This window comes from Strix aluco, chromosome 8 (genome assembly GCF_031877795.1).
Source record: "Strix aluco isolate bStrAlu1 chromosome 8, bStrAlu1.hap1, whole genome shotgun sequence".
In the NCBI taxonomy this organism is placed as follows: domain Eukaryota; kingdom Metazoa; phylum Chordata; class Aves; order Strigiformes; family Strigidae; genus Strix; species Strix aluco.
The window spans coordinates 15,474,817-15,500,816 of NC_133938.1; the positions used below are offsets into that span (position 1 = coordinate 15,474,817).

General features: G+C 37.8%; 1 protein-coding gene across 20 annotated transcripts in view; it reads left to right on the plus strand.

Annotated features, from left to right (window-relative positions):
• Nucleotides 1-26,000, plus strand: part of ADGRL2 (adhesion G protein-coupled receptor L2) — a 399,589-nt gene that overhangs the window by 345,422 nt on the left and 28,167 nt on the right. For 13 of the 20 annotated variants that reach the window (XM_074832365.1, XM_074832367.1, XM_074832366.1 and 10 more), the window contains 8 exons: nucleotides 2,688-2,797; nucleotides 8,437-9,237; nucleotides 17,685-17,981; nucleotides 18,526-18,629; nucleotides 19,469-19,654; nucleotides 20,703-20,741; nucleotides 23,646-23,829; nucleotides 25,715-25,837. In XM_074832365.1, the coding sequence (XP_074688466.1) occupies nucleotides 2,688-2,797; nucleotides 8,437-9,237; nucleotides 17,685-17,981; nucleotides 18,526-18,629; nucleotides 19,469-19,654; nucleotides 20,703-20,741; nucleotides 23,646-23,829; nucleotides 25,715-25,837 (1,844 nt within the window). The remainder of the gene's footprint in view (nucleotides 1-2,687; nucleotides 2,798-8,436; nucleotides 9,238-17,684; nucleotides 17,982-18,525; nucleotides 18,630-19,468; nucleotides 19,655-20,702; nucleotides 20,742-23,645; nucleotides 23,830-25,714; nucleotides 25,838-26,000) is intronic. The other 7 variants (XM_074832368.1, XM_074832355.1, XM_074832369.1 and 4 more) reach the window with 1 other exon arrangement.

Sequence of the window (26,000 nt, forward strand, 5' to 3'; positions counted from 1 at the left end):
TACAATTCAAAGCATAAATCCTTCTATTCATTTAGTTATCCAAGTAATTGTACTTCTTGAAGAGGTGGTGGTGTGCTTTGTAGCACTGCTGTGTATTGCAGCAGTGGGCATAGCTCGTTGTTTTGGAATTGGGGTCTCTTGCATTTTGGCCAAAGATGAGCAAAAGGTGACTGTATGCACAGTGAGTGAAATCTTGAATGAAGAAGAAGTAAAGTTTTTATCCTGTAAACACCACTCAGTGTCTGAAGTTTGACACTGGCACTTACTATACAAAGAAAAAAATGCTGCATTTGCTTCTGAATTATTATTATGCATCCTTTCGATACAAGCTATCATGAAGTTGCTTTCAGTTTCCCGACTGATGGCAACATTATGAGTCTTTCACTGGGGGAAAATGGAAAGAGAAGAGATCAACTTTTCATAGGGAAACAAGAGTCCATCTTTTTCCTAAGGTTTACAAGTACTGCTAGTAGAACTTTTTTTCCCCATAGCTTGATATGACCTTCATCAGTTTCATTCTCAAGCAATTTCTCCCAATATGTATCCATTTTATTTTGTAATAAATCAATATTTTTCTCTTAATTGCCACTCATTCAAGTGTAAAATGAAATTTTCATACAGCTCAAAGCTGTGGAAACCCTTATACTGAATGATGCACTACACAAGGTTTTTTTGTAGGAATTATTTTGTCTTCAGCACAAGGTTTTCACTAAAGAAACAGAAAGAAATATAAAGAAATTAATTACAAAATCTTACATCTGAGTTTTTCTCATGCTGGTTAGTCTGGCCTGAGGTATGGGGCATAAAAAACCCTGTACAGGGGTTAGAACAGAGAGGCCTGTGACATTTTGGGCCACATTGCCTTCTTCTGTTTCTACAGCTTCCTCCTACACAGCACACACGAGAGCAGCACTTTGACCTTCGTGTGAGTACAAAAAAGTGGCTGTATTGTACATTTTCAGTGTTACAGATTCAGTACAGTGATTTTCTCAGCAAGTTCAGTGCACAATTCAGCGTCAGTCCGAAAGCCATTGGATGCACCATACTCGTTCCAGACTCTGACAACACTGCGTGAGCTGTTGCACTGAACGGCAGTGCTGATGGGAGTGGTGCGGCGTTACCTGTGCGATACCTGCACAGGGGACCTGCCTTTGCTCGCTGGAAAGTCACTGCCAGAGCAGCACAGAGGTGACAGGTGAATTCTTCACCATCTATCTGTAGCCCTGATTGTGCGTATAATACAGAAATCCCTGGCTATTTCCCATTAGTTCTGCAATTAGGAGCCCTGTGAGGCTAAAAATAAGTAGCTTTAAAAAAAGCAAAAAGGAAAAAGAAAAGAATTAACTGATAAAGTCAGAAGAGTTGTTGTTCCCGAGTTTTGCTCAGCAAGAGGCACAGCATGTACTGACCAGCTCTGTGCTAGTTTGATTAGTATATAAAAAGTGATTTATATCAGAGTTCTTTAAATGTGCTTGCTCTACCATTTATGAGGTAGCGTGAATTATTCTTATACCTGTTGGCAATGTACAGCTGTGGAAAGCCGCTGATACAAGATAGGTTATTTTAGCTTGGGATGTGGTATTCAGGGAGTGTGGGAAGTAGTAGGGCAGTAGGGAAGTTGATGTACAGCTGGAGTCAAAGGCTAGACTATTACTTAAGTTCAGACTTCTGTTATTCAGTTTGCTGACAAACAAAACTAACCCCTGGGAAGATCAGCCAAGCTTTTTTTCTTTTAGTCACCAAACTCCCTGACCTTCTCTTTTTTTTTGTTTCACTTCCTTATGACTTTTTTTCTTTATTACATTTTGACCATCTCTTTAGGGTTAGGTGATTGTTTTTTAACTTCCAAGCTAATTGTTGGTGTTTTTTTATGGAAAAATTAATATTGGTCTAAAATATCTTTATTATTATTTTTTAAAAAATAAAAAACCCCATTCATTTCAGTAGACCCTCATGGTTAGAGGCATTATAATAAGGTTCTTTGTATCAAAATGCATTGGTTTCCATTGTTAAGCAAATCATATATATGTTTCAGTATTTAGTCTCCTCTAAAATGCATTATAATTAATTTTCTTTCAGTTCTTCTTTTTAACTGTTTTATTTTCTCAGATGGTCATTCTTTACCTCTTCCTGTAACCTAACAGAGGAAGCTTAGAGTCCACCAATTGCTCCTAAAATAATTAAAATGGAAATGCTAATCCTCTTTGTCTACAATAACTCTTCCAACCAAAATAATTTCCTTGAATCACGACAGTAATCTCTCTGAGATGTGAAACTGTTCAGCAGTATGTATATCTCCAAAGGTGAAAAGAATTGCTCATTTGTGTTATTGTACATTATTCAAAATTACACATTCTTTCATTTTTTATCATCTTTGCATTTTGCTTTGATTTTATTGAACAGTAGAATCAAATCAGTATATATTTGGGACACTACCTCTACCAGTGGGAATGAGTGACATTTGAGATAACATTGATCTCCAAATTTAAAAGCATAAAGCTTGAACTGAAATATTGTCTCGAAGTCTTATTTATGGACTTTGACTGATCTAGTAATTAACTTTGTTGTCTTCTGGATTGGAATGCCCAAGTGTGAAGAGAGTTAGCACTGCATATAGTGCTTTAGTATGAACTTGCAAATTAAATGTAATTTTAAATTAATTAGCTCGCTTTCTTTTCCCATTACAGGTGCAACAACCGAACACAGTGTATAGTAGTTACTGGGTCAGATGTGTTTCCTGATCCTTGTCCTGGAACATACAAATATCTAGAAGTTCAGTATGAATGTGTTCCTTACAGTAAGTATAATCTTTTTATTCTTGCTCACTTCCTCTGGCCCTCACAATTAAAGCTGGAGTGCTGTTACATGGAAAAGAAGCATATGTTTATGGCCCACGGACCCATTATGCATGCAGAGCACTTGCAGACTAGGGCCTCCAATTAGCTTCACGAAGTGTGGAAGGAAGCCATGGTGTGATGCTGGCCAAGTCTCTGTCTGTGTTCTTAAGTGTTTGGCTTTTAAGGCTACTGTTTTTCCAGAAAACAAACTCAAATTAGCTATTCAATAGGCCAGATAGAAATTTGTACTTTTGCCCGCTACCAGTTGCTGACAAATTGGCTTGGCTCACAGACTTCTAAAGCAGGAATTGACTTCAATTTTAATCATGATCTACTTGAAAGGCTACCTGCTGTTGTGGTGACTTTGGGTGCACAGCAAAACCCAACACTGACACTCGGAGGCAAATGCCCCAGTTCAGGGACATTGTAAGAGGACATTGTGCTTCAGGGGCGCGTTATAAGTGAACACAGATTCAGAGTGAATAATTCATCAATAAGTTACTCAAACTTGGTTCTTAAAAGCAATGGGGAAAAGAAATGTTCACTTTTTATGTAAAGAGAAAATAGGAATTGTGCCTTGAATCAGCTGCCAAAATAGAATTTTTCACTGAAAACAAAGCACTGAAATCATTTTGAGATAGAAAAATCTGAAGTTATGGCTACTTCAGCAGTTTTGTACAATATTCTTTCTAATGCCAGAATTCAGTAGCTTTAGACATACTTCTTTCCCTGGAATAATTGATGCTTTTTTTCATTGACATGTATGCATGTTTATAAAAGTTCTTCAGATCCAACACTTTTAACTGCTTTTGCTTTCTTGTAAGGTCATTCTTTGCAGTGATTTCTCCCTCGTCCTGTTACTCAACAGAGAAATAGCTGTGTTTGCAATGGAATTTGAGCAATGCACTGATCATTCCCTTAAGTTATTGTTAAGCGTGAATTTCTTGATCTGCAGTAATCCTTAACCAAAGTCACATTTTCTGTTGGTACAGGAAACAGGCCAAGTCTGAGATGCAAAAACACTGTGGTGACAGTATATATCCAAAAAGGAAGGAAATGAGTTCTGGCATAAGCAAAGCTGTGTCAAAACTGTCCATACTATTTCCTACACGATTTTAAAATTTAGACTTCTTAAACCAAAATACTACTCTGTACTGCTTCACCACTTTGAACCTTCACTGTTGTTAAAGGCCAAACACAGATCATCTGTTTTTTCTTCATTTCTGCTATGTCATTGTGAAATGGTTGCTTGCTGATTTTTTTTTTTTTTTTCCCCGTACCATTTGTAGGATTGGAAGCCTACTGCATACAGTGATCCCTAGTACCATTCCTGTGTGTAGTATTGGTGGCTTGTTGTAACTGTTCTTCTCCTGCCACTTTTGAGGAGTGATGTCTTACCCCATTCTAACCAAAGTTTTGTTCCACAAAGATCACTTTTACTTTAGCGCTATTTTCATTCCCAAATTCTCAGAAAGAGGGCAGTGCATCTGATTCCAAACCATGAGGTCAGTCAAATGGAGGTTACGTTTCCAGTTCCAGTAGGCTAGCTCATAGAGAAAAAGTGTCATGCAAATAATTTTCAAACAATTTTTTGTGCTGTTTTAGGAAGACAAGTGTGGATATATTCTACCGATTGGGTATTGCTATCTACAGGAATCTTTTCTTTTCCAGTTTTCAGAAGTATAGTGCCACAGCGCGGCCTACCCTGTACTCTAACATGTAGTTATTCTACTTCTAAAGTGTTTATTTTTGTTTACTGTCAATTGCATTGGCCTACCTTTTGAATTACGTAATTCTGTGTCTATCATAACTCGGTATTCTAGATACTTCTTGTCTTTCAAAGTCTGTAAGTTTTGGAGTTTGTCAGCTGCAGCGTGTACAATGATGACACTATGCCCAATTCCAGAACTGTAAGAGGCATAACCAGACAGTACCAGCCAGCAGTCATCAAAAAGGTTGCCAGTTACAAAAATCAGTTTTGAAGTTTGATTTCAAACCACATTGTGCTTCAGTAACCGTTTTGATTGTTGACCATCTTTCTTCCCTGTCCCACAAAGCCTATCCTGGTATTTTTCCAAGTCTCTTTTTTTGACACCTGATAAACTCCAGTTATCAAGTCTAATTTTTTTCTCCTTTACTTGTTCCAGTGCTCCATATCTAAACGTACGGAAAGACTGAAATCATTAGGTTTGCAGATAGCAGCTGTCCCAGCATAAGACTTGTTAGAAAGGTGGGATAGGCTTTTGTGGGTCTAGGAAGGGAGGTTTTTAGGGATCACAACACTTCTAACCAATGTTCAGTCAGGGTTCTTACTTTTCCTTAATTTTATCTTCAGTTACTGCTAGACTGCAAAATTTGCAATGTCTCACTGTGGCACCTTTCAGTCCGTGAGAGATTACAAACAGCAATCATACCAGATTTTGTGGTAAAAGCTGGGAGTTCTTACAGACTGGAGTTGGTGTCACCCTTGTACAAAACGCAGTTTATGAGCTCCTCTATATCTCGCTGGCCTCCAGAAATACATAGCTGCTTTGCTGATCATACATACTGATTGAGCTTTCTCTCCGTTCTGTATTCAAGTACAAGATTCATTATTACAAGAAAGTACTTAATGAAAACTTCCTTTTTTGCATCTCACAATGTAGACAAAAAAAATATATTGAGATACTCATTTGTATTTCCAATAAAACTAAAATTCTAGACGAATTTGATAGGCATTGCTTTGTCCTTAAAGAAGAGTGTTATTGATTAAATTACAAAGAAATTGAGAGTACCATACTTGACATTTCTCTCAATTATGCTGCACAGTGTATGTTGACACTTTGACTGAATAACAGAAGTCAGCCCTTTTGTAAAGAAGAACATCAAAAGTACCATTTTGTACATCTGTGCATTTTTATTTTCAGTCTTTTTTGGACTCAGGAATTCAATAGAAAACATTTTAAAGCGTTTTATTCTCTCTCTGTCTGTATTGATTGGACTTTGCAGCATTTGTTTATTTCAATAAGCCCATCTGTCCCTGAAAAATGTACAGCTGTACACCAATGCACACAGAGCAGACATGCCAGTAATGATTTTAGTTATCCCTATCTTTTTCCCCCTCTCCTATTACTAATTCTAAGCAGGTACAGTATCAATATTGCTCTTTGGCAAGGAATAAACTCATGCATAAAAGTTCACAAACAGAATCATCTGACAGTCATTAACACTGATTGTGAAACCCAGGAATTCACCTCAGATCTTCTGTTTACTCGGATAGCTCAAGAATTACAAATTGCAGAAAAACAAGTGTTTTACCTAAAGGTGTATAAATGAACAAAGGCTAGGAAAACTACTGCTCATTTTGAGAATATTAACCCCTTCCCACTCCCTCATAAAGTTTTGGAATTGTTCCCTGAAGAAGCACTAGATCAGCTCAGCCTTTACCATTCTCTCAAAATAATCATATGTAGTTTTGTTAAATGAGTCTGAAAATCCAAAACTTTATACGAAACATACAAATACATTCTTCAGGATAATACCGTAATACTGAAAATGTAATAGCTGTGCAAATAGTTTTGATACACTTCCTTGGTATCTGCAGCTATTGTTACATGGATTGGTACATCTGTCATTTTTGAGGTCATTTTACGAAACTAAAAGAGCATACTTCAAAGGCTACTGAGTATATGAAATAGATTTTATTGCAAATAATTATTGGAAAGCTGTTTACTAGCTGGACTTCAGCTATATGTCTTCCTGTAATACGTTCCTTAAAATTTCCTCGGGGAAAAATTGCTGTAGTAATATAACTTCGCTAATTGGGTTCGGTTTATATTTTCCATGCGCGGTGGCGGGATGGATATTTGTTTTAAACACTTAGTATGACTATCCTTGCATACTAGCTTGCTGTTTCGGGCTTAATCGATGATGCTGGAGAATATCTGAATGAGCTAAATGTTAATTTTTTCTTCTCTTTTCCTCTTGCTTACTGTGCTTTTGCTTCTTTTTTCTAGATGTTTTTGCTTATTCCTTCTAGTCTGATTTTGCAGTTATAGACTGAGAAGTGGCAAAAGTTCTCAAGATTAACATTCAGGAAAACAAATAAAATAAAGCCTAAGGAGAGCTAAAGGATGCAAGCTGCTTTCTTTACAAGAAAGAAAAGCAGAGGGATGTCTGGGGCAAAGATGGGGGAAGGTTTAATAAGCAGACATACAAACCTATATAATTAATATACTGCAGTTTGGATTGATATTATCTAATTAATATAATACATATATGTGCACTCGCACATATATGATAAATTAATGTGTCACTTAAAAATCAACTTGATAGCATTATACTTTGAGAAGAAGAAGAGTATGTATAGCATGCATTAGTAAAGTAATTCATTATTTATTCAGGTTCACTAAGTGAAACTACATGCCAACATATCTGTATTGCCTCCTTAATCTACTAAAATGATTGATCCATGTTCACTTGTGTAACCGTAGAATCTCTCTCCTGCTAGGTTTTCCTGTTGTCTGTTTCTCTTTATCCAATATAGTGCAGTTCTTATTCTCCCTATATTTAGCGTCTGTTACTAATTTAATCTTTAGATTAATAGTCAATTTATGTTAATCTTCTTTCTTTTTTCCTTGCACTTTTTTATTTTTCTTCCGATGCTTAAAATAGAAGTGGAGCAAAAAGGTAAATAACGTATACAGTCCAAACCCCAGCTCCTTGTTATGTGCCTTATGGATGTTAACCTCTTCCCTTCCCCTCCCCACAACACTCTTATATTATGATAATCAGCAGGATCTCATAAGTACACCTCATAAAGAAGTCGACTGTTTGCAATAAAGTGACTTGGCTGCTTAAAGTAGGTGGCGGGGTATAGTGTCTGAAATACTTGGGCTGGAGGGAAGACTCCCTTGCTTTTTTCTCTCCCTTTCTCTTTGTCTTTCTTTCCCTCTCTTTCTCTCACCCTTGAGTAAATTCTTGTTAATCAAGTGTCATCTTGCCTGGCTTCCAGAACCCTCTCCATAGCATGCCATGGTTACAGGGTTTCCTGGTCTGTTTCATTCATTGCTTTGGTTGTGTTTTGTTTTCTCTGCTCCTAATTGCTTTCTCTATATACCTGATGATTTGTTTTGTTCCTTTATTTTTAATCGAGGCACCTCCTTTTTCAGCCTCACCACTTCTTAAAGTTCTAAACAAGTCGATGTGATTTTTTTTGGACTGAAATACCTAGCGCACTGCTGCACACCAGTTAAAAGCTCTGGAGCGTTAATGCGTACTCACTAAAAGTCTAAGATGAAAATGCAAGAGTAGCTCTACATTTTCAGCTGTCTGTGTATGCCATTGAGCCTTGGTCTGTACTAGTGAAAACAGTTCCCATCCACTTTCCATACTGGTACAGCAAGAACATGGTAACTTTAAGAAAAGTGGATGATAAAGGGTGATAATTGCATTAATTATAACATAAGGTATAATCTAGTGCCAATTAAATTGATTTTTTTTCTTCCTGACACAGTCATTATGATTTACCTACCTTTTTTTTTTCTTTTTTTTTTCTTTTTATTATGAGACAGTCTTAATTTGACGTAATTCTTGTCTTACTTCTCTCTGTGACTGTTAGTTTTTGTTTGCCCGGGGACGTTGAAAGCAATTGTGGACTCACCGTATTTATATGAAGCTGAACAAAAAGCAGGTGCTTGGTGCAAAGATCCTCTCCAGGCTGCAGATAAAATATACTTCATGCCATGGACTCCGTATCGCACCGATACTTTGATAGAATATGCTTCTTTAGAGGACTTCCAAAATGGACGCCAGCAGACGACATATAAACTCCCAAATCGAGTGGATGGTACTGGATTTGTAGTGTATGATGGCGCTGTCTTTTTTAACAAGGAAAGAACTAGGAACATAGTAAAATTTGACTTGAGGACTAGAATTAAGAGTGGAGAGGCCATAATCAATTATGCTAATTACCATGACACCTCTCCATACCGATGGGGAGGAAAGACTGATATTGACTTGGCAGTTGATGAAAATGGCTTATGGGTAATTTATGCTACGGAGCAAAACAATGGGATGATAGTAATTAGCCAGCTGAACCCCTACACCCTACGTTTCGAAGCCACCTGGGAAACTACATACGACAAACGGGCAGCATCCAATGCTTTCATGATATGTGGCGTCCTGTACGTAGTGCGGTCGGTGTATCAGGACAATGAGAGCGAGACCGGCAAGAACGCCATCGATTACATCTACAACACCAGGTTAAGCAGAGGCGAGCACGTGGACATTCCTTTCCCCAACCAGTACCAGTACATCGCTGCAGTGGATTACAACCCCAGAGACAACCAGCTGTATGTGTGGAATAACAATTTCATTCTGCGATATTCTTTGGAGTTTGGCCCACCTGATCCTGCCCAAGGTAAGAATTCGGTTTTTCTCTTTTTTAATCTCCTTGTACTTCCATTCAGATAACTATGTTACAATATCTTTGGTCTTAGACTTAGCTGTTGGCAGAGAGACAGGGAGGGATTGTTTTCTCTGTGCTGAGCAGTACAGCATTACAGTGGTGCAAGACAAATTTGCAGAACCTGTGAAGAGAGAGAGAATTGCTTTATTTGGTTTATAGGCTTGTGCTTTTTTTTTTTTTTTAATACAAGTGTGTAGCTTTTCTGTGTTTGAGAATGAGTTGGGGAATTATTTATTTACTTTATACCATCAGTCAGTTTGACTTCTATAGCTAACCTAAGTTTGAGTTCATTCACGCTGAGCCAGAAGCCTGTTCCCATCCATTCAGCGTTACCTGACTTTTGAATTGATTACAACATACATGCAGACCTTCTAACTTCTTGGCACCAGCAGTTGAGAGCAATGTGTGCTGGGAGGTCTCAGAGGAGATGTATGGGTTAATGTGCAATTCCAAACATATGTTTTCTTCAGCAGCCCTATTTTCACAGTTTCTAGTGCCGGGTTAGACAAGATTATCCAACATCTTTTTAGCAGGTTTCTCGGTAAGTCCATTACAATTTCACTTCAGCTCAAAGTTAGAGCAACTGCCTGAAAGGAAAGACACTAACTGATAAAAGAGGAAAGAAAAATGGAGGTCTTTAGGTCTCAGAAATCCCTAAAAATTACATGAACAGGCACAGCCACATACTAACATCTGAAGAGGAGAGTAAATACCAAGAGAAATGCTCTGTGGCAGAAGATGCATGCAGCAAGGAACAGAATGTTGATAAGCTGCTTCAGCAATGATGATAATACTTCACTTCTCTCATCTAACGGGTATGCATGTTTAGCAGCCACTTTTTCTACTTCAAAAAACTAGTAATAATGTCTTCTCCACATGAAAAATAGCTATCCTGCTTCAGTGAAGCCGATTCATGCACAGCAGTGCAAACTATGTAGTGTGAACACAATTATATCAACATCCATAGGGCTTTTCCAGGTACAATAATATGTAAGACATGGCAGAACAAGCAGTTTAGAACCAATACATTAGTGATCTCCAGAGCCAACTGACGATCTGTCCAATCTGTCTTCTGCAGACCTCCCTGGCAATACATGTCCAGGCTCAGGCAGGTTCCAGGTGTTTGGGGACTGAGCTTCAGCTGCGAGGGCAGCTATCCTGGCTAGCTTTGCTCTCTGTATGTCAAGCTAGTCTGTTCCTCAGAGAGTCTTTGGGACTGCTTTTAGCACAGACATACCCACCTATGTAATCAGACAAAATTTAAAGCTTTCATTTTCATATATTCTCATGCATGTCACTTTCCATTCCGTTTAACTGAGATGAAGATGCATTTTAAATTCTCCAAAGCTTTAATACTAAGAGAAGAAAATGGAGGTGCAGGCTCTAAGTAGCTTTCGCAATTCAGGCAGCTGCCATGAATTTAGCAAAAGCTAATCTTTAAATCTGCATTGAAGGAAAAGTGTTAAGGAAGAGCAGGGAGAGAAGAAAAGGCTTTGTGGAATCCTTCCTTTGCTTTAGTAAACCACCAAAGATCTGCAGTAAGACATTTCATAATGTTTTTATTATGAGAGGGTTGCCAAGATCCTAAGTTACAGTACGTGTGCTGGCCACATCCCATCTAATATCAGAAAGAGATTTGGGCATCCACCAGCACCCCTTCATGTTCCTGGTTTCCTTGCTGGTATGCAAGGCAGGGGGGGAAATGGTTTAATCCAACCAGACCTAGTCAAGAAAGGGTCCAGGGCACACTGCAGGGTGCTTGCCTCTCCTCTGAGCTCTTTGCCCATTCACCCATGAAGACAGAGGAGGAATATTTTTTGAGTGATTTGTGAGTTTGGGTTTTAAATGCATGATGACATCAGTAAATATATTTTTATTATGGCCTTTTTAAAATATAGAAACCATGTGTAGACACTAGGTTTATTTGAGTATGTGATGCATATATTCACAAATGGTAATTTTCCTTATATAAAGCCAATACCCAATATTTTAATCTTGTATGGATCTGTACATAGCAGATCTAAGAATATGTTTCAGTTCATTTCCTCTTTTGCCTAAGCCAATTGCCTGTAGTTAAAGACTACTAAATTAAAGGAAAAAATATCTAATATGGTTGTCCTTGAGATGTACTGCTATAAAACCAAAAAGAGATTCTGTACCGTTTCTAACTCTACATTTTATTTGTATTATACTCTCAGCTCTTCTTTGTTTCAGCATAAAGTCTGTATAAATTGAAGATCAGTCCTTGTATTGTTACACAGTTAAAGGATCTATATGTGTAATACACATTTGGATTTTTTATCTCATGGAATTAGATTTTCAGCACATTTGATGAAGAGCAATTTTGTGTTTCTCTTCTGGTTTGGTTTGGGTTTTTTGTGGTTGACTCAGATTTCTTAATCATCTACTCAAAGACATAGGTGTTAGGATAACATTCTTTAAGTCACCTAACACAAGAACTTTCTTTTAGTGTCTTTTGCAGTGGTACTTTAATATCAAGAATTTAATGGTGTCACAAGGTCAGTGCCTCAAAATTGGGAGTCGTGGCCTTTTCTGTTCGAATGGTTAACTTGGGGCCATTGTGGGAAAATCAGCAATCTGTATTCGCTCTGTTACCATGGGAGCAATAATGATATATAGACACACACTGATTCTTTTTTTTCCTCATCTATCTGTCTTGACTATCAGTTCTTGTCTACACCATAACTTCCAACTACCAAGTGCTTCAAAAACAACAATATTTTTTCCTATGTGAAAGATGAATGTGTCACATTTGAGCCACACTTTTGGGCTCAAGGGTTTACATATGCACCTGGGGCCAAAATCTTGGGCTCATCCATGACCACAAAACTGCCTTTTTTCTCTCTGTTGTTTCTTTCATTTTTAATCTGCCTACTGAAACCTCTGAAATACCATTATAATTAACCTAATGTTGACCTTGTCCTTGCTACAAACCTACACCATTTTCTCCTCTTGCAACTGTCCATGTTATGTGCTCCCCGTATCCTTATTTTCTTAATTTTCAGGAGAACTCTTCAGATTTTTAAAGCTGCGGATGCTGCAGCCAGGCTACTGTCTTACTCTGACAATGGGATCTGCTGCCCTTAGAACTCCCCCCTTAACCTCATTCTTCATGTGTTGTTTTTTCTTGTCACTCCTCATGGGAATTACAGTATGTAGATGTAGAAATGGTTTTCAGAGGTACAGCTGACAAGTACCACAGTAATGTGCAGAAGAGCACATTTTCTAAGGTTAAGTGTAAAAACTACATTTAAAAATCAAAACCTTAATTTAGAAATACAATACAATACATCAGGCCCTACAAAAAGCCGCTATGAAAAATTTGAAACAAACCAGAGTTTTTATATCCTTGGTAAATTTAGTGGATGTGTCCTGTTACACACTTTCTAAAGGAGGTATCCAAGGGACCAAATGAATCCTCACTGAAATAGGAATTTTTAAAAGAATTTTAAAAGATCAGGAAGAATGAAGGAAATTTTCCCCCTAAAAAAGTGAATATGAGCATTACATTGAGAGGTTTCCTTGGTAACAAAAAGAAGATAAATCCTTTTGTTCTGTGTTAGTGCATTAGGGAGAGATTTCATCTGCACTCATCCCAATTTGCGCTAACTGTGCAAACTGTTCGAACTGAAGTTGTGTCCCCTTTTGTACCATGATACCCATCATTAAGTTTTATTGGATCACTGCAGGAAAATATGGATGTTGTGAGGGTGGACAGAACAGAAACTCGGAGACTACTATCACCAAGGGCTTAAAATAATAGGAAACTAGTGCAACTAAATCTGTATAACACCAAGAATCTATGACGAAGTCATGCAGCAAATTGATAAGTAAATTAGATCTGTACTATTATAGCTAATCTGATACACTACAGATTGATTAAAGAGTGGTTGTACAAGTAAAGACAACATAATGGGGACCAGATAGCACATTTCTTGATCATAGGTATTTCGCTAATTTTGTGTCATATTTGTTACCATTTACAGCGTATAAATTTATAAATGGCTATGTAAACATTTTGCTTTCAACTAAATGGGATTTGGCAGGGTCAGTAGAGTACCAGCTAGCATAATAGCTGGAACCTATAGGTGATTAGGTGAGTCTTAGTGACTTGCCCGCTATTCACTGAAGCATGAAAACAGGCACACAGTGGTAATAAGCAGAAGGCAGGGAAGTCTGGATTTGCACAGGTTTCTGGTCTCCGTTGCTTTGCACAGCAGCTCAGCATATGACACATTTTGATGATGAAGGCAGGCACATAGATTTTCATGTGTCCGAATACATTAAAATACCTGATCTGTAAGAGCATATGTTTAACTGAAAAATCCATACAGCTGATTTCTAAAACTACCTAGATGCCGGAGATGAAAATGGAACCATTAGTATTTTCAGAAGTGGTGCATCATCTGGACATTTCAATACAATTTTACATCTAAGGTCAGAGTTTTTTGGGTGGGGATTTTTTTGTTTGGCTTGGTTTGGTTTTTTAAAAAATATATTTTATGCCTGCTTAGAATAGAAACTCGTTGGCAAAGAATACTAGATAGCTTGTGTACCTTCTCTAAATCTACTCTTCACTGTCAGTTGGGGAAACAAAGTTACTATTCCCCTGCTGTCCTAGGCAATTGTGTTATGTTTTTTATAGACATCACACTGTTAAACAGGTGTTAAGTTTTACTCCAGTGGTGTCTTCATTTTTAGAAACAGCTAGTATGTATAACTGTTTAAATCAGCTGTTAGGAACTGCATGGAACAAACATAAATTAATTACCCTCACCTTGAGTCTTTGGATTTACTTCCTATTGCTCTTTTCTTACTTTTTTTTTTTTTTTTAATTTTACGAAGAGTGTCTTCAGCTGATAATGAGACACGCCTATTTTTTAAAAAAAGGGAGAAGGCAGAAGAGGTTTTGGTTTTCTCCTCAATGTGTCAAGCCTAGTCAAAAAGTACAAAATAGAATCTCACGTTGTAAAAGAGGCTTTTTGGCATTGGCCAAAATTACGTATCTTCAGCCTTGTAGAGGCTCACCCCTGCTGCTCGGAACAATAGGTTAATAACCTCAACATGGAGTTTGTTCTTCTTCTTAGCTGTGGCATATTAATCATCACTGCCATTATCTTATATTGGCAAAGCGCTCCACAAGTCAGTGCATGAGAGCCCACAGATGCCATCACCCTCAGCTTTCAGAACGAGACACATCAGGTGGTGGCAGCTATCATGTGTCTTCTTGAAGCTCAGGAGAATGGCCTTGCAGAGTAAGCTCCCCAACAGGTCATTAAAAACAAAATGATCTGCCTTCTAAAAGCTAGATGTATTCCTTAAAGTGATGTGTTAGGTCATTTCTTATTTTTTCAACCTTCTTCTTTCTCAGACTTCCAGGACTGTCTGAAGTTTCCTGGTACATTCTTAAATATATTGACTTCTCCTTTTTAAAAATTTAATTCAAGATAAAATCTCTTAGAAATTATCTGTATTTTTCTTAGTTTTGTGAGAGAGGTGGTTTGAAGTCTTTCTCCTAAAATGTGAGATTATAAATATTTTTCTAAAGTATGTACTACTAGTAAGCTGTGCAGGTCATTTCTGAATCATAGGTGATATGCTTTGAAATTGGTTGTAGTGGATAACATTAAAATTATTCTACCTAAAGTTACACGATGATAGCAGGATATTTTAGCTCAGGATGCAGCACAAAATGTGTTCTGAAAATTGCTACCTCACTACTGAACTTCAGAGAGTTTTTATGAATTCTTACAGTGATATTTTGCTCCTGAGACGAAACTATCCTAAACATTACCGGTTTTGAGTAGTAATTGCGATAATGCTGATACTCATTTCAGTGATTAAATATGTACTGATTAGCACAATGTGTTAGGGGATGCATAGTAACAATTGGTTGTCCCCTGCATCGTTCTCCGTCCCCACCACTTCCCTGTTCCCCAGGACCTGATTCAGCAGGCGTTGCCTGACACTTCTGCAAATGATTGCAAATGCTTTTGATAAATGTTAATTGGGAAAGCACTAGAAGGCTGGATGCACTGTAATCAAAAGAAAATTACAGCAGTTTCACAAGATGTCAGGCAAGCACTTGCAGAACAGTTTTGCAGATTTCAGTAGGTTTCATAGTAGCTGCCTATGCCACGAGTTCAGCACAATTACACAAACTGTATTCAAGCAGCCAAGAATGCGACTGAAGAGAAGACAGCCTCCGAAGAAGTTTCTCATTTGTGAGCAAGAGAGGGATGAAAAGCACGTCTTTGCATTTAGTCTTTAAAAACAGATGATGTTCAAATACTCCACTCCAAATTCATATGAAAATAGAAAGATAAATTCATGTTTGAGCCTCTTAATATAACTAAAATATAATTGAAAAAGGATTTTGAAATAATTGTTATCTGCCAGACTACTGAAAGTTAATCTTATTCAAAACACTAACTTAAAAAACATCTGCTGAAAGAAAGTGGGGTAGCTCCTCTTTTGTTTTTTGTTTATGATTTAATTTAGAGAAGGTGTATTGTCCAGTAAGTCAGAGTTTGAGGGCCTAGCAGAAGAAGAAAAAAAGAAAGAAAGAAAAAAGCTACTTTATCCACTGAAGTTAATTCTAAAATTAGTTTCATTTATTTCTGTATCAGGATTTAAAAAATACTTTATACAAGCTTATTTATTCTCAGCACAAGGTTCTGTGCTTTTATGTGTCTATAAAGCACTAACGAAGATTTGGAAAGAATTAATGATAACCATTTCTGTTACTTTCATAGAATCATAGAATGGTTTGGATTGGAAGGGACCTTAAAGATCATTTAGTTCCAACCCCTCTGCCATGGGCAAGAACACCTTCCACTAGACCAGGTTGCTCAAAGCCCAGTTTAACCTGGCCTTGAACACTTCCAGGGAAGGGGCAGCCACAGCTTCTCTGGGCAACCTGTGTCGGTGTCTCACTACGCTCGTATAGTGAAGAGCTTCTTCCTTATATCTAATACAAATCTACCCTCTTTCAGTTTAAAGCCATTAAACCTTGTCGTATTACTACATGCCCTTGTAAGAAGTCCCTCCCCACCTTTTCTGTAGCCCCCTTTAAGTACTGGAAGGCCAGTGTAAGGTCTCCCCGAAGCCTTCTCTTCTTCAGGCTGAACAACCCAACTTTCTCAGCCTGTCCTCATAAGGGAGGTGATCAAACCCCCTGATCATCTTTGTGGCCTCCTCTGGACTCACTCCAAACAGGTGTATGTCCTTCTTATGTTGGGGGCCCCAGAGCTGGACACAGCACTGCAGGTGGGGTCTCATGAGAGCAGAGTAGAGGGGGAGAGTCACCTCCCTTGACCTGCTGGTCACGCTTCTTTTGATGCAGCCCAGGATATAGTTGGCTTTCTGGGCTGTGAGTGCACATTACCACATCATCTTGAGCTTCTTGTCAGCCAACAGTTTGCTCACTTGCATTGTTTCAGCTGTTGCTCAATATACATTGGAGGTGATGAAGAGGAATTCCGGACTGTTACCTCCACTAGCATTAAGTAGTATTATCTCTCCAAAGCCTCAAAACCATGGCATAACTCGGGCTGTACCTCAGCAGCTCCAGCGATGCGTTCCCGATGTGGGTCAGTGGAGTGAGCAGCTGCAAGTCCCAGGCAGAAGTGATTTGGCCTAAGCCAATCCTAGTGTTTCATAAAAGATTAAACTAGGTACTTGCCACTGGCTTGAACGAGTTGTGTCTTCATACCTGGTTTATCAGAAAAGGATGTTAAGGCCTTAAATGTTCAAACACAGGAACACCACGTACATGCTAGGCGCTGCTTCTGTTTGGAGCTAATCGAGCATGCTGCAGCTCTCTCAAGCAGAATGACTGCCGAGTAGGAAGATGTTATCGTAATTATTTTCCTGGAAGGTGTGTACTGGGTGACTTGAAGTTTTGGGTTGTGTTTTTTTAGAATGGTCTCGTTAGTTACAGCCCACTGCCTTTGTTGTTAAAGCTGGACTGCATTGTTTATGGCACACTGATTCAAATGATTCTGTCTGTTGAGTTATTCCTTCTGCAAAACTGATTAAGAAATCTTTAATTGCTTTGAGCATGTTTGTTATGTACTGATAACTCACTAGTACTGCCTTTCAGCCTTTAGAAATGCAACTATCAATTTTTATTACGGAAGAGATTATTTGGCGAATGTGCTGAAACATCATACTAGTATGAGCTGAGAGTAAAAAAAAAATAAATCAAAGTTATATCTTAAGCACCCAGAATAGCAATAAGAAAAGAGTAATATTAAGGTAAAGGAAAGGAGACACCAGAGAATCCTTCAAAAGAACATAAATAACATTTAAATAACTTTTTTTTAATAATTCTTAAGTAATTTACTTTATTATTACTCTTAATTTTCTCTGTGCAGTGCCTACCACAGCAGTGACAATAACTTCTTCAGCAGAGCTATACAAAACCACAGTGTCAACCACTAGCACTACATCACAGAAAGGTCCCATAAGCACAACATCAGCTGGAGGAACAAAGGAAGGAAGCAGAGGACCCAAGCCACTGCCACCCATTTCCACAACCAAAATTCCTCCCGTGACAAGTTTTTTCCCTTTGCCAGAGAGATTCTGTGAACCGACTGAGGCCAGGGGGATTAGCTGGCCTCAAACACAAAGAGGAATGATGGTTGAACGCCCTTGCCCCAAAGGAACACGAGGTATTGCCTTTAAAAATATATATTGATTTCAAACAGACATTTCAAATGCAATGTGCCACTCTCTCATGGTGAATTTTTTTTTAACCTCAAGCTGTCTGTCACATGATTTTTTGTTACTTGGAGAGTGCAGTATCTACAGGCACCGGTCAAGTTTTAATCTGCAAAAGGCATTTGAGTGTAGCTGGAGAATTACCTTGCGCATGCGTTTTTGAGAACTCAGGTCAAATTTTAGGGCTTTGCTTGAGGACTGTTGTAAAATACGCTTACAGCTGCCTTTCTCATTATGAGCTCCCCTCTGGATGAGCTCCAGGAAAAATCAAGGGCTTTTTGTTTGTTTGCAGAAAACGTCTGGTACTTTTCATTGACTTTTTTATTGCTGTTTGTAATCTACATTATTTCCTTACGTTTTTGTCAATTATTGTCAACTACTGCCATTAGCGGCATTCAGAATTTAACATTGCTTAGGAGCACAGTGTAGCCAATTTCCTGAATGCATGCAGAAAAATGGTTTCCATTTCACTGTAGTTTTCTACATCTGTTGTAGGAACTGCCTCATATCTCTGCGTGGTCTTAACAGGAGCATGGAACCCCAGAGGCCCTGATCTTAGCAACTGCACCTCACACTGGGTAAATCAGCTGGCTCAGAAGGTTGGTTGAAACCTTTAAATCTGGTGTACGCTGGTGATTAAGGATTTTAACTCTGAGCATTAATAATTCAGTTTGTTGAAGCCATCTTTATTACTCCGTGTTCATTTAAAGTAGAAGGATTTATATGTACTTTGTGCAAAGCACTGGCCAACGGTTAGGTACATATATGTGTTTTGGTACAATCTCCCTCTAAGTTCTTCTGTTGAATCTGTGATTACGTGTTTTCATCACTATTTAAAGCATAGTAACTTTGCTGGTGTTCAAAAAACAAAAGCTATATTTGCTTAATAAATCAAATATTATAAAACACACAGCAAAAACTATGGTACACAGCAAGGTTTTTCAGTTCAGGAAAAATGACACTGTAATAAATAGATTTTTGTCTGAGTGTATTAATAACAGTATGATTAGAGCACAGAGCCACTCTCTGTGTTTTCCCTCCCTACTGAGATTTACTAAGTTTATGAAAACTGGATAATTTGTTGTCAGTATCAGGCTATTTGACTTTCAAATGCCTCACACACTAGTATGAACAAATAGATTTCTTGCTGTCTGATAATGGCAGTAAAATAAAAGTGAGGATGAATAGAAGATCTAGCCCAAAAGTCCCAGTCTGATTTCTGGTTTTGATGGCTGTTAAGAACTGCTTTTGTGTGTCAGGGATCTAAGAACCTTTAATCTTCTGAGATAAAGAGAACGTTATTGGTCTCAATTAGTTGCACATTTCAATGTATGTGCAAACGGTTATTTCACCACAACAAAGGTACACAGGGAATTGGAATTAGGAGCCGCAAGCAGAACAAGGGATCCTGCTGAGATAATCTAAATTGTCATTTCAGATCAGAAGTGGAGAAAATGCTGCTAGTTTGGCCAATGAACTGGCTAAACACACCAAAGGACCAGTCTTCGCTGGCGATGTTAGCTCATCAGTGAGGCTGATGGAGCAGCTCGTGGACATTTTGGATGCTCAGCTGCAGGAACTGCGGCCCAGTGAAAAAGACTCTGCTGGAAGGAGTTATAACAAGGTACAGACCTCCCGTCACCTCCTCCTGCTGGGATAACCATTGCCCTTGGTTTTTTTACTTTTTTTCCTTTCAGAAATATTAATCTATACTTTGTTCCCACATGCTACAGTTCTGGAATAAACATGAGAGAGAAAACAGCTGTAAATATACAGCAGAAAGTTGCAATTACCTTCTTTAGGGAATAAGATATAATTCACGGTAGCTGACTGGTCCTAAAATACATAGCTGTGTCCCCTATTAAAATCTGGAATGCATTATAACTAGTGTGAGGGAAATGGGCATTAGCTCTCAGAAATTCTGTAACAAATCAGCGTTTTTATCCAGTGATCCTTTTAACCCTGAACATGTAATAAAATCAGTGGGATTCTGCATAGGTGCAGGCTTTTATTTTAATCTGACTTCCTGCAGAATAATAGCACTTTCTTAGCCTTTTAAAGACGCCAACATCACTTATAATTGATCTTTATAAAAATGCCTTAATATGCATATCTAAAACACGAATAAGTGTTTTCCCTGGAATGATGTTCAGAGAAACATTTCAGAGAAAACGTATGTCTTTGTGGTTTAAATACAAATCACAAGTGTTATTACTATTCCTCTTTTTCTCAGAGGAAATGCTGTATTTCTCAGCCTCTTCCTTGCATCAGCTTAGTCAACAAGTTCCAAATGAAACGATTTTTCAGTTTCCTTTAGAGAGAGAGCTCCATGCACTCCTCTGTTATTTTGGGAATAGTTTTGTTTATAATCCCTAGCTGCCCTTAAAAGAGTTTTCCCAGAGACAGATCAAGTGCCCACACAGGGATTTTCTCCTTTGACCTTTTCACACAAATTCCACCATTTGGGCAAAGATATCTGGGCACCTGTATAAAGGTTGGGGAAAAACGTTTCCTGTGTGATGTTTTTTTATAGTCATCACTGGACAGAAACTAGATTAATGTCCAGGCTATAGTTCAAATTAGGGATTTGAAAAACCAGACTAATTTTTTGATATTTCTGAAGCTTTCCAGAATGTGTCTAACTTCTGATTTTCTTTTTTCTTACTAAAAAGCTCCAAAAACGAGAGAAGACATGCAGGGCTTACCTTAAGGTATCTCTCCTGTGCTGTCACCCTGCTTTCTCCCTGCTTCAGCAACCTGCCACGCTTTATCATCTTGCTGCATGATCCTATGTATTTCAGTCTTTGATAAATGTGTATTGTGCCCCATATCAGCTGTACAAATGTTGGCTTTGCACAGGTATAACACTCAGAAAAAAAAAAAAAAAAGATCAAAGTTCATACCTCTTTTACCTCAACTTGTTCAAAACTAAAAGAGCAGAAATGGTTATTATCTGAATTGGAAGTAACATCTCTCTCATAATACAACTTTGGGTAGAGGAAAAAGCTGGCAACCTAACAGAAATTACTTCAGCTTGGTAGTATTTTATATCAAAGACTGTTTAGAGTTAATTTGCTTGCATGAAAAATGTACATTATATAGCCTGCTTTGTTCTTTGTGTATTCTTATACCTAGTAAAATCACTCTTTCTTACAGTTTTAAGAGTTGTTACAAAGGCCAGATTCAGTGACTTCAGGATAAAATGTAAAGGCAAACATTTCTCTAAGTTTACTATTAAAATGTGTGCCACATGTCCCATTAACCAGGCTATATGGAAGGCATGTAACACATTGCTACCCGATTTTCAGTTTCTTTCATCCGCTGTAGAATGGTTGTCCACAGTGGCAGTTCTTGCTCTGCAATACAATGCCAGTAGTGCCACCTCACGCTCATGAAGAAGATAAAAAAGAACAGATTGTGCCTGGCTCTGAAAAATTTTGTTGCACATTTTTTCAAAGTTTCTTTTAAAATACTGATTTTTACTTATACCCTCCAAGATAAGATGTAAGAATGATTTTTTGAAAAGAACCTTGAAATACTTTGCAACATAATAAAATAATTCAGACTCTTACTGAAGAGATATTTATACAGGATGCTTCTGTCTTTTATCCTGCAGCCCAGAAGTGGATGCGAGATGTCCAGTTGTGCAAAAATCTGACAAAAAGAGACAAAGATCTGGAGAGAAATTCACTTCTCAATAATAATTGTAATAGTTTATTATTAGAAAGTGGTTTATAGTAGTAAAGGGAAGTCCAGCAGATATGTTTTGGATAGACTGAGTTTTCATACTTCGTTTTCAATAGTAAACATGAATGTGAGAAGAGAATAATGGATTTGCTCCAACAGCTGCATCACAGGGGCCGCGTGGTCTTCCCACTGCCTGTTCGCCTCTGTCTGAGAGGAGAGAACGCCTCAGAAATATTGCTGGGCAGGTGATCATTTTCCACAGGAAAAATGCAGAGTTAGATTATACCATAATAAATAAAATCATTTCATATTAATGAATGCATACCATCAGCGCTATCTGGAGATACACAAGAAACTGTGGTGCAACCTTAGTTTCCAACCAGTGTCATTTTCTGTAGGTCTCAAATGGGCTTCTCTGCTTAGATAAGACTAATAAACCTCTTGAAATTACAAATCAAAAGCTGACTTACACTATGCAAATGAAGCAAGTTCCCACTTTGTGACAGAGGATTCATTTGTACCTCAGATTAGAGGCTCCAATCTGTATTTCTTGGTGACTAATGAATCTGGCCTCTGCAGACCAATTTCTGTTCCACTCTAGTTAATGGCTACAGCAGTATCAGTGCGAGCATTTTGACTATTCTGTCTCCCATTAGAGAAAGAAAAAAGGCTTTAATGCCACTTCGAAGTATCTTCCACCTGCCAGGAAGGTCGTGGTGGCTCACAATGCAGACAGAAAGAGGATATTAAAATGGATTAGGCTAATTAATCTTGCTCTGACAATAGCCTTGACCAACTTTTCTTATTTGTTTATTTGCACAATATAGCATTTCAGACCGACATCTTTCTGTTTGTACAATGTGTTCTGTTTCCATTCCCAATGCTTTTAAATTGATCAAACAAATTATATATATGCTTAATGACACATTATGACTAGGTAAATGGGACAGAGTAAACAGGGTGTTTCAGCAATGCATGGCGTACTTAATGCACAGCATACTCAATGCACAGCTACATTATGCATTAATGTAAGAGCCTGCCTTCAATTGATTAACTGATTACTCTGATTGATTGGATTATTTTGTAAAAATAATGTAATCATGTCGCTGAATTCTTCGTCTTCCTTATTTACTGTTACTTTATATGCAGCTTAATGAACCTTAAAACATGATGATAGAGTTGTTACGAGAAAGACTTTTTAAAATGGCAGCTTTATTCAGTTTTACAGTTTTGCCTTCACTGATAACAGGGACAGTCAGTGGACATCTTGTTTGCTCTATTGATTTCCTTTTTTAACTGACCTTTGTGTAGGAATGGGAGTTAGTAATCTTTTTAAGTATCTATGAACAGGTACAGGAACAGGAGGGGGAGTGAGGGTGGCCCGGGCTAATTTATATCCACTGAGTCAGCTTCATTTCATGCCTCCTGTAATAAAGAAGGCAGTTTGTCATAGAAAAGTAGTTTATAGTGCTATGGCTGCATGAGTTGGGCTAAGTTTCCAGAAAAGTATTATTGTCATTTTAGCCTAAACTGCAAAATGCCAATTTTGGCATCAGTATTTTTAAATAGAAGTTATACATTTTGACATTAACTTTTAAGATGAAAGCTTCAGGCAAAACTTCTGGCATTTATTTTTACATTTTTCAGCACATTAATAAGACCGCCTTTATAGCTGACACAAGACGAGTCAAATCTGCATGTTTACCACTTAGAGACCACACAATGCTAGTAGCTAACTGCACTTCTATTAATGCTAATCCAGCAAGAGGATGGAAAATATTTTTATGTTGAAATAGTTTTCTAGTGCCATTAAATCACAGTAAATCATTCTGACAGTTAAGTATTATAATTGTCACCAGATAACATTGGAAATTTTCCCCAGCTGCCTAGGGCAATCAGACCTAATGATAGTTTTCTAATGAATGCAGGCAATTGTGGATACAGTGGACAACCTGCTCAGGCCTGAAGCTCTGGAGTCCTGGAAGGACATGAATTCTTCAGAACAAGCCCATGCAGCCACAATGCTACTTGATACGTTAGAAGAAGGGGCTTTTGTCTTGGCTGATAATCTCTTAGAACCAACTAGAGTCTCAATGCCCACAGAAAATATCGGTAAGTAAATTTCTTTTCAAGCCTAATTTAAAGTGCTGTGCATTGCATTATACAAAAGCAGGAAAAAATATTCCAGATAGCGACATACTCTTTGAAAACTGAGCTGTGCAACATTTGGTGGAAAGGTAAATGCTCCTAAGCAAGGGAGACACACTTTTCTTGTTTAGTTCTTCAAAATTAACATTATTCTTTTGTGTCATTAATACAGTGTAAAATGGAAAGTAGGTGATGTTGCAACGTTGATTTACCACTGAAAAATCATTAGCAGAACATATGGGTATGAAGAGTGCTTAAATGGCAGAGTATAGATTTTTTGAGGTAACTGCTTTCTGTAGAGCAGTAGAAATGCTTTTCTGTTATATATAAACTGTTTCTAATGAATTTAAATTACTTTTTTTTACAACATACTCTGCCAGTTAAATATTTTAGGCGCTCAGAACATAGGCCAAATGTTTACATTAAACATGACTGCCTTCAGGTAAAAATGTGTTCAGTGAACTACATCTCCCATAATGCAGAATAGCTATGCTTCAGAGACTGCAAAATAGCTGAAGATAGTTGGATCATAATTCGGAATTTAAGTGGTGACAGAGAAATGAAGGGGTTTGGTATTAGAGATGTGCAAATATTGGTACGCGGAATGTGTTAAAGCAAAAATCATTGCTATGCATAAAATTAAAATTCCTTCATCTTATTACAGAGATTAATGTAGTCTCAGTGAGGTACAAGGAAACTGAAAGTCTGCTAATTTGAGGGGTACTGAGATGGAGGCTTGGAATAGACTGCAGAAATGAGACTTTTCACGTTTCAATGTCTGCATATTTGTCACTGCAGAAGATGATTCTGCCTAGTTTTTAATTTGAGTAGGAAGATACTAGGAAAGGTGTTACAATCCGTTATCAAAGTAACTGCACCAGTTGTTTCTGAAGGAATGTGGGTAGAATCACAGAAAATCTCTCTCAGGATGTACACGAGCGGTTCCATGGAGCTCAGTAGACTGAACGTCACTTCTTTTGATAAGCTGTCTTCAAGTCATAGTTAGTAACACATTACTGATGCCATGCAAGACTGAATTCCCACCGCACATACATATGTGTGGCTTGAAAGAGAAATCATTCTCTAATTTCATACGTTTTGTTAGTTTATAGTTTAGACCTATAGTTAGACCAGCTTAGTGTAATGCAGATATTTGTCAACAAATTGACTGCTCTGACCTATATGATTTTACATATCCAGGGAAATCCAGCCTTCAGTGGTAATCCCACAAAAGCTTCCTGATATTATAAAATTAAAAGTTAAGTAAGGCTGAGTGGCATCTAAGTTTTCAATTTCAGTATTTTTTTAGTAGAACCAATAAAATGATTTCCTATAAACCTTTATACAGAATTAGATTTAGGAAAAAAATTAGAAATTTTTTTTAGATACAAATACTGACTTGGCTAAATACACGGCATAAGTATACTTAGGTATTAATTTGCTGACTGTTTTAAAAACTCTTTATATCTATATCAATACTTAAAGTTCTAAATTTTTGCAGAGGATACTGCATAGGTATTAGGAGCTTTAAAATTGACATTTCTCTGCAATGTGTGTGTGGTATTTTTTAGTGTATGTTTTGGGGACACAAAACAAGATTTGATGTCATGTGATAACTATTAAAGTGCTGTCATTTTAGTAGTGTGCTCTAGGTTTAGTTAAAGAAGCTGTGTGCTTGAAACATGCAGTACAGATCAGTCTTATGGTGGCAAATCAGGACAGCAGGGTGAGAAAACTAGAGTGGGGGGAAATATTGTCATCTGGCATATTGCAGTCTGGCCAAGAGACCTTCTCGGCATTCTTCTTTTTTACCACTTTTTTTTTTTTTTTTTTTTTCTGCTCTGCTTAGTTTTGGATGTTGCAGTGCTCATTACTGAGGGCCAGGTGCAGGACTTGAAATTTCCTCAGGGCAGTAAAGGAGGCAACTCGATTCAGCTCTCTGCAAGCACCGTGAAACAGAACAGCAGGAACGGTGAGTCTTGGGCACGGAGCACTGAAACTCCATTAACTTTTATAAAACCTACATTACCTCCCCTAGTTAAATATACCAAAACAAAACACAACAAAACTGCTCTGTGGCCTTTTCTTGAAGATCATGGGTTCCTAAGTGTTTTTCTTCAAATCCATAGCCTGAG